Source organism: Cupressus sempervirens, chromosome 4 (genome assembly GCF_028749045.1).
Source record: "Cupressus sempervirens isolate cs-2001-9-10 chromosome 4, ASM2874904v1, whole genome shotgun sequence".
NCBI classification, from domain to species: domain Eukaryota; kingdom Viridiplantae; phylum Streptophyta; class Pinopsida; order Cupressales; family Cupressaceae; genus Cupressus; species Cupressus sempervirens.
This window is the reverse complement of record NC_143121.1, coordinates 899,305,550-899,314,567: the sequence shown is the minus strand read 5'-3', so window position 1 is coordinate 899,314,567 and position 9,018 is coordinate 899,305,550. Positions and strand designations below refer to the sequence as shown.

The 9,018-nt window shown below is 37.0% G+C and overlaps 1 protein-coding gene and 1 pseudogene across 3 annotated transcripts in view; one reads left to right on the top strand and one right to left on the bottom strand.

Annotated features, from left to right (window-relative positions):
- Positions 1-572: 572 nt before the first annotated feature.
- The window catches only part of LOC149564291 (uncharacterized), a 68,283-nt gene continuing 59,837 nt past the window's right edge, over positions 573-9,018 (bottom strand). The window contains exons 2-3 of one of the 3 annotated variants that reach the window (XM_089827350.1): positions 1,621-1,731; positions 573-1,061 (exon numbers count right to left, since the gene is read on the bottom strand). In XM_089827350.1, coding sequence (XP_089683476.1) covers positions 1,631-1,731 — 101 coding nt within the window. In that variant the 3' untranslated portion in view covers positions 573-1,061; positions 1,621-1,630. Of the gene's footprint in view, positions 1,062-1,429; positions 1,732-1,867; positions 1,947-9,018 lie in introns of those variants that run through there. The other 2 variants (XM_089827351.1, XM_089827349.1) reach the window with 2 other exon arrangements.
- LOC149564292 (uncharacterized) lies at positions 4,303-6,556 on the top strand (annotated as a pseudogene).

Here is a 9,018-nt window from a genome sequence, read left to right as displayed (position 1 = left end):
TTAAAAATAAATGCTATGTTCCAAGGTGATTTTAATAAAATAAGAAAAAATTCAAGGTAGTGAAGAATTCGCTACAAGACTATTGGTGGCACTTCTAACAACTTAAAAAATACGTAACTAAGTGATTTGTAAAACTAAACAGGGAGAATATTTCTCATGGTTGTTTGTCAACAATGGGTTTAATTCTTAGTTGGAGAAAACATGAGCAAATTCAAATAACATGAATCAAGCAAGGAACTGAAAAGACAGTGATCACAATAAATGTGGACATATACCTGGGAGAAACCCATTTCAAGTGAAAAATCCAGCAAATGTAAGCACAACACCACTTAATAGTACTGCAACTGGCGAACAAAAGAGGTCTCAATGCTTAGACTTTCTAAAACAGAGCTCATATACCACTACTCTTACTCTAAAAACAACCCCTATTTTTCCAAATATCTACTCCTGGCTCTGCTGCTACAACAAAAAGCCCAAAAAACACAACTAAAAATCTCCAACTACAGCTCTCTTGCATGCATATAAGCTACCAAGGATGCCCTATGCATGTCCCAAGGGAATTATAAACAATATTACAACAAACAATACTTTGGGAGTTGATAAGATTCAGAAAACAAACCAAGAAGTGCAAAAGATGGGAGCCGAAACATCCTTGGACACCGAACTGTTGTGACAATTTGGGACTTGTCATAAAGAGCCATTTGGATTTTGACCCTTAGAGAAAACAGTAGAGATGAGACAAATTTAATATGGTAGATGAAGCCTTTGCCACTTACTGAAACAGACAAATTTTCTACAGCCAGCAAAATACTGAATTTTTTTTTGAGTTCTCTTGCACACAAAAGCCTGCAGATGAATATCACATAATACCCAGAAAATTGTCCAGCATCCAATAAGTTATTCACCATGCAAAATAATGCCATGAAGTACAAAAACTAGATTGCTTTATCTTCCAAAACCAGTTTTTCTTAGTGATGTCATTGATCATTAATGCCCTCGGCCAGACAGCCCTTGAACTGTCTTCCTTAGCCTGATAGAAGTACTTGATAAGTAGTAGTTCCCTGTGAGCAATAGGACAAGCATCCCTTATCTATTAGAAGAATTTTTCTTGTCATTACCTTACCTCAGCATGGTCTATGTCATAGAAAAAGTAAGATATCAGCATGTGCCAAGAGGATAGGACTACCAAAAAACAAGATTTCATGCAACAATACATCAGGAATAAAGGCATCTAGGAAATCATTGTATAATCGCATGGGACAAGTCAAAAAATTACTTGTTTGACAGAAAATGCACAAAAGACAATCATAGATAATGGAATTCTCTCTAATATGGCAAATGAAAACAAAAAAAATCGACAATATCAGGCAAATATGCTATGAAAAATTTAGGATCATAATCCGAAGTACAAATGTTGAAAAGGAAAACATGGAAATTCAAAATATATTTTTATTTTATTAGGATTGGAATCCAGCTCAATAGAAAAAGCACAAGTGAAAAACAATACTGCTCATTCTTTCAAAAAATAATAGAATGCCATAGAACTTATTATCAAACTGACTACAAGCTGTCCAACTAAGGAATGATAATAAATATCATGCAAAGAAACCAGAGACGTGCCTTGAATTACTCAATTTCCACTGCATCCATTTTTATGGACAGATTCCATGTGCCTCTTAAGACATTGAGTTTTACAGAGATCTATAGAAGAGAAGAAATAACCCTGGAGACCTGCAGACATATATAGACGATTAGCAATATTCATCCAATACCACAGTGCTAGAATAAGAGAACAGAAATTCAAATATTATAATTACTAAAGTACAAGGAAAGACCTGAAAATTAGGAATAGTTTGGGTGACCTAACCTTGGTCGAACTTATAGAAAGTTAGAGCATCCCTACAGTTGCCTTCTAAAAAATAGAGCTATCACCAGATTTGAATTACCTAGTATAAAATAAAATTAAAAAGAATCCATTGATTTTGGAAAAAAATGTCAACTTTTCTGTTCATTTATTGCAACTAAAAGTCCATCCAAAAAATTGTGCTTCTATATATGCACAGGCTACTCACAAAGGCATTTTCGACTATAATTTGGAATGCAAAAGTGACATCTCAATAGAACACCATTCATCTATAAAGTTGCTAATTGACTTTTACACAAGAACATTTCATTGCTGTAGGTATTCCTTTTCATTACTATAAATTTCCAAGGAAAAATTAGATTGACCATAAGACAATAAACTGCAGTGCAAATGGCAAGACTGGATTCACTATCCTGGAGCTTGAATCATTAAACTATCCCGCACTGCCTAAGAAGCAAAACTCGGGCAAGTTAAGAAAATTAACATTTAAACAAACTATTCTAAGATTGCATTGTACGAGTGTAATAGTGTCTATTCCGAAGGCAATATGAAACAAATAAAGGAAAATTAAGAAATATATAATCAAATAGACTATTGTATAATCTAATTGTGCTGGTGTTGAAGTGTATATTCCAAATACCTACCAGACTGCATAATTTTTAAAAAAAATCAAACAAACTGTTCTGAGATCTCATTTTATTGGGTATCATGGTGTCTATTAAAAAACTCACCAGATGCCAAAATGTAATTTCCCTTTTCGGGACATTAGAAAATTTAAAGGACACATTCATATAATATTAAAATTGACTATGAAAGTGTGGACTGAAAAATATTAAAGGTCAATTTAATATTCAAAGTGGGCTAAAAATGACAAAGAGAGATAAGACGAAAAGCCAAAAGGGGAGTTGAAGAGTTGCAGCTATGAGGATAAAAGGAGAAAGAGACTTGGTCATTTAATATGCCTAATTTATGATTCAGATTTCAGTTTCTCTCTTGCGATAGTTATTCGAAAAGCTTCAGCTTTCAGCCAGTGTGAGAATGTAGCCCCTTATGCCGGCAAACAGTGGACACAAACCCATTGTCTGTGGAGACGTCACTTCAGGTGTCTCGTGTGCACTTACAAGTTCTTATCTTAGTGTTCCAATCTGACTGCAAAACTGTGTTTAAGATTGGATTTTGAATGCTGGTATTGTTGTTGTATAATGCAATAACATGTTTTAGAGAGTTTTATGAGAATTTACTGGTTTTTTATACTGCTGGTTTGTAACAAAATTTCATATGTTTGAGTTCTGAATATTATATTCAAAAAGCTAGATAAATATCTATTGGGGATATTTCCTATGGTTTACATTGCTGGTTTATTTATAATGCAATTTCATATGTTTATGATCTGAATGTTATCTTGAGAACGAAATCAGGTCAATATCCGTTTAGGATATTTCAGTGGTATCAGAGATGTGTATCCTGCCAGCCTATAAAGTCAAGAAATTGAAGTGTTTTACAATCCTGAAATATTTTATCTGATCTGATAGGATATTAAATTTTCTGGACATCTAGACCTGGGAAAGCAAATCTGTGGTTTCTTCAAGAACTCAATAAAATTTGAAACTTTATTGGGTAAAAGTAGTATTGCAAACCATTGTATTGGACGAGGAATTTTTATGCTCTCTGTACAGTCTGTGGAGTTTCTCATTTGCCCAGTTGAAGGAATTTGTTTGTGCGTTAGCAAAGAAAAAATCAATGGAATGGTATTCTTGGAAGATGCAATTGCGGGGAATTAAAGATGCCTATTTGCATTATCACAGTTGGAAGCCACAACAAAGAATATTCGGAAAGTTAACAATATTGGGATGTGTTATATTCTTAGCAATCAGGGATGTTTCAAGTAAGGCAGGCATCCCGTATTTTCAACCAAAGTAAACTGGCCATTCTAGAAAGTATAGCAAAATTGAGGAAAGAAGCACGACACCCAAGCAAAAGTTCCTATGGATAGGTTTTTGGGGAGTCGGCAGCATTAGTAACAGTGGTTATCGCATAGGACAGTGTCAGAGGTTTAACGCACCTTAGAGTAGGCTGCAAGAAATGTGAGCTGGTAACCAGCCTTGCATGAGGAACATACACAAAGATTCATCGTCCCCCCCCCCCCCCCCCCCCCCCTTCTTGAGTGGAACCATCATAGACGGCAGGCTGAGAAGGGGCGACAACTCTAAAACAGTTGGGTTGACGAATTGTTCCTTGACAGAACCTTCACAACTTGATTTAATGGCACCCAGGTGGGATTTATTGGCATGTTGACACTCCCAAGTTGGAGGTATTATATGAGTCCCTGTTGCAACATCTAGATTAACCCAGCCGTAAGCAAGCTGCATCGAAGGAGATTAGAGGGTCACCGACTGTGTCACATCTCAGAATGTACGAGTTTGAATGAATATGAAACGATGGTGCAAATAAAACAAGGTTAGCCTAACTAGACAGTCTGTGACAATCAACTCACCACGATTGCTCCAGTGGTATCAGCGGTATGTAAATCGGCCAATGGTTATCCATTATCCTAGCACATATCGAGAGTGAGTAGAGAGTATCTTGAACGTAACGGCACCTTCCAGAATCAACTTCGTTGGGTTCTCACACCAAAATCATTACACATACTTGAATAACGACAATAATCTATTTACAAGAAGCTCTCAAACGACAATTGAATGCTAGAATTGAATATGCAAAATTCTTGCAGGATACAGTTAAAGAAATGGCCAAAGAATTGAAAACATCTTGCAGTGGAGAGCTACAACAGACTGTTGAAGATATTGATGACTTTATGAATAAGGCACAAATAGGAGGTCAGGTCTCAAATGAAGAAATATTGGGCTTCGCAAAACTTTTCAATGACGAACTGACTCTGGGCAACATTAGCAAACCAAGACTTTTGAACGTGTGTAAATATATGGGAATTCAGCCATATGGAACTAATGCATATCTGCTATACATGTTACGGTCCAAGCATGCTCGAATAAAAAATGATGATAAGATGATAAAAAGTTAGGGCATCAAGTCTCTCTCTGAAGTTGAACTTAGGCAAGCTTGTAGAGATCGGGGAAAGCTAGGCTTACTATCCGTGGAAGAAATGCGACAACAGCTAAGAGATTGGTTGGACCTATCCCTTAATCATTTTGTTCCTTCGTCTCTCCAAAGCTTTTACAGTCTCAGGAAAAGTGAAGCCAAAAGAGGCAGTTCAAGCGACACTCTCTTCCCTTCCAAATGATGTGGTAGACATAGTGGGTGCCACATCACTTGCCAGTGAAGATACTCTTGCAGAACGTAGAAGGAAATTGGAGTACCTAGAAATGCAAGAAGAACTTATCGAGGAGAAAGAAGAGGAGCAGCTAGCATGACTTAAGGATGAAGCAACCTCTCAACAAGATATTGCTCTGCAAGAGATGAAGATATTGCTCTGCAAGAGATGAATGTTGCAACTGCTAGAGAAGCACAAGGGCTGGCAAAATCTAAAGCTATCGACAAGGAAGAACAACTTTGCAAGCTTTGTCATGCTCTAGTTGTATTAGCTTCAGCTTCTTTGGTCAATGGGGAGCGTGTAGAATTTTTGTTTCTTGTCAACAAGGAGTAAAGCTTTATAATAGCATGGTTGATAAGGAAGGGGGCGAAGGGGAAGAAGCCACCAAGAAGGCATATCATGCAGCAAGGGCACAGAGTGATACAGCTGAAATCTCTATAGGCAGCAAAGTCTCATCCTCACTCATAAATAGGGTCAATGATATGCTTCAGAACCTAGAAAAAGAACTTGACAATGTTGATGTAAAAATTGGTAAGTGGCGAATATTAGACAGAGATTATAATGGAAAGCTATTGACAAGGAAGAACGACTTTGCAAGCTTCGTCATGCTCTAGCTGTACTAGCTTCAGCTTCTTTAGTCAATGGGGAGCATGTAGAATTTATGTTTCTTGTCAACAAGGAGTAGAGCTTTATAATAGCATGGTTGATAAGGAAGGGGGCGAAGCGGAAGAAGCCACCAAGAAGGCATATCGCACAGCAAGGGCACAGAGTGATATAGCTGAAATCTCTGTCGGTAGCGAAGTCTCATCCTCACTCATAAATAGGGTCGATGATATGCTTCAAAACCTGGAAAAAGAACTTGACGATGTTGATGTAAAAATTGGTGATCGGTGTCGAATATTAGACAAAGATTATGATGGAAAGGTAGCAGCAAAAGAATTAGCTTCAACTGCTTTGTATCTCAAGGACACTTTAGGCCAAGAATCGGTTCAGGATTTGATCAGCAATCTGGCAAAGGATAGTGATGGAAAAATTCTTGTGGAGGATATTGTCAAGCTAGGAACAAGAACAAATGAAGGTGATATAATTGAAGAAAATCCTAATCAAGTTAAAGAGGAAGCGACCACATTTCAACATATTCAAATACCTTTCAAATGAGAATTGTGACGGGAATGCAAACAGCTTATAACGGCCAACTAAGGATCAATGCTATAGTAAATATATAAAATTGGGAAGGTTGTTTTACAACTCTCAAGTAGCAAGCACAGTTCGGTGGCTTAGAACCTCAAGTATGGAGGAAATTCAGAATCGAATAGAACCTAATGATGTAAATGGTAATAAATCCATGTCATCTTTCCCTTTGAAGGAGAGTGGTTTTTCAAAGCTAACAAATTCTTCTTTAATTCAGCATGAGACATGCAATATAGAGAAAATGTGACATCCTAAAACAAAATTAGAAAAGAAATCAGCTTCCTTAAAATTGGAGAATATTTGGGAAAAGAATGAAGATGCTTCACAAGTCGTGTGAAGTGTTCAGCAAAGCGAAAACCAGAGATGGTATTACAAATCAGAGATACTTGATATGTATGTTGAGTACAAAAAACTCCCTCCGAAAATTCAAAAAGAATTAGCCTTCAGTGATTTAATGAATTTCCGTCCAAAACTCCAAAATAAGACTGATATGGCAAAAAAGAAGAATTTTGAATTTTTCCTTGCAAAAGACTAATGCAAAAATGTGTATGAAGGATTTCCAATAGACCCAAGTCATCTAATAGAGGCTTTTGAAAAAGAAGAACAGTCAACTACTATTGATAGCCTTCTCAGCAACACATAGAAGATGTTACACAGCATGCAAGTTTCTACGTTGGTGATTTGGAGGTTAGCTTTGACAGGCAGGCTGATGAGGTCAGTTGCACACAAGGTAATAGCAGGTTGGAATCTTTGTATGATGAATCATATATTTCTAATGCCCATAACATGAATTTAGAGGATGCTTGTGTTGCTAAAACTTTGGCTCCTTGTAATTCAATGTAAAAGGGCATTGCCTTCCAGACAAAGTACCTTGGGATGAGTACTTGACAAACATTGCAAGTTTGTTTGTGGAGTCCTCTCTTGCAGATTTGGGAGACACCATTGATAATATTCATCTTTTCTTTGATGGATATGATCCTTCTATAGCTTTTGTGAGGGAACATTTCGACCCACTTCTTTACTCTCTACATGATCATCCTTCATAGGTTGACGTGATTGTGGATACTCTTGACCAGTGTTTGGAGGTTGTCTCCTTATCTTCAGAGGATGAGTCTTTGGAAATTGTTCTACATTCATCGTCACTAGATCCTGGATTGTCTTTTTAGCAATGTGTTCTAGTATGCTTGATTCGCAAGGGGAAACTTTCACCTGACATGAGGGTACATACCAGATTTCAAAGATGTCATATGCCTTGAGGTTTCTTGCTACATATTCATTTTAGAATTGGGGAAACTCATTCATATACCTTTGGTTTTGTTTCTACCCAAGGGGAGAAATGTTGTTAGACAATTGTGGACCATCTTCTACATCCATTTTGAAGCATCTAACATTGATGTACATTCAACATTGAAGGGGGCAACTTGGTCTCTCTTCTTCTCTCTTATTGGGGGACTTTTTCCTCACATGGGGCTTTGTACTTTCATTCTTTTGTCTATTAATCTCCCTTTTAGGGGGAAGTTGTGTCCCACTAGGTTTCTACCCTTCTACATTTATGAGAGATTGTGTTGCATTTGTACATGGGTACCTAACATCAACTAGTAACCATGACCCATCTTGCATTGTTAGCTTTTGTACATTCTCCCTAAATTGCATTTAAGGGGGGTTGTTGGTGTAATTAAGGTATTTTACTTTGGTTAATTGTCACCTAAGTAGTGATTAATTACACTTGACTTAAGCTTGTTTGAGGACTTGCAAATGAGTAGTCATAGCATTTCCGTTTTAGGTGGACTTATCATGCCATTATTTTATCATATCCAACTATAGTGGATCGAAATTTTCCACTTTAGAGAGTAAACCACCTTTAGTTGACATGTGATTCCACCTTTTGAGGGCAATCAACCTTTTGTGGTGTTTTCACACTATTAGCTATCCACCTTTTATTACATCCATTCCTTGTGAGTTTCTAACATAACTATGTCATATGAAATATGAAGTTAGACGGTTATGGGATTTATCAATTTATTTGAGTTCATGAAATATGATTTTGATGATTTGATTATTGTATGTGGAATATTGGAAAAGAATTGTGATGCATTTCATTATGAATGATTATTGTATATTTGAATTGTGCTAATGAATTATTATTATAAAGATGGTGGTATCTAGTCCTCCTACCTAGTAGATGCAGGAGAAGATCCATCCCGCAAGTGGGGGGAGAGTATCATCAATGTAAAGGTATGTGAAAACATGGTGAACGTCAGTAATGTCATCTAAGCTAGAGCCATATCTATTTACCAATCATCCAATCCAAAAAGGGAGTTGCTTACATGTTTAGATGGTTACATTTCTCTTGTGTCGCTCATGGTCATGTCTTCTCTCCTTCTCCCGTGGTTGCTTCCATTTGTCTGATCTTTGCTTTTCTTTGCTTCATTTTGGTTGGTTGCTCATCAGCTGTGTTTGTGTTTGTGTTCTTGTGTCTGCTCATTGGTTGTTCTTCCTTGGTTACAACTACTCCTACCTGGGAACTGAGCTTCATTCCATCCCATCATTTTTGACATTTAAGTTTCAATTACCGTCATCATGGTATTGCAGGCTATTTTTGTTGTGGCTCCTCACAACTATTCCTTGTCTACTGATCCCCAGGCTTCTACATTGCTCTCCTCTCTCTTACCAA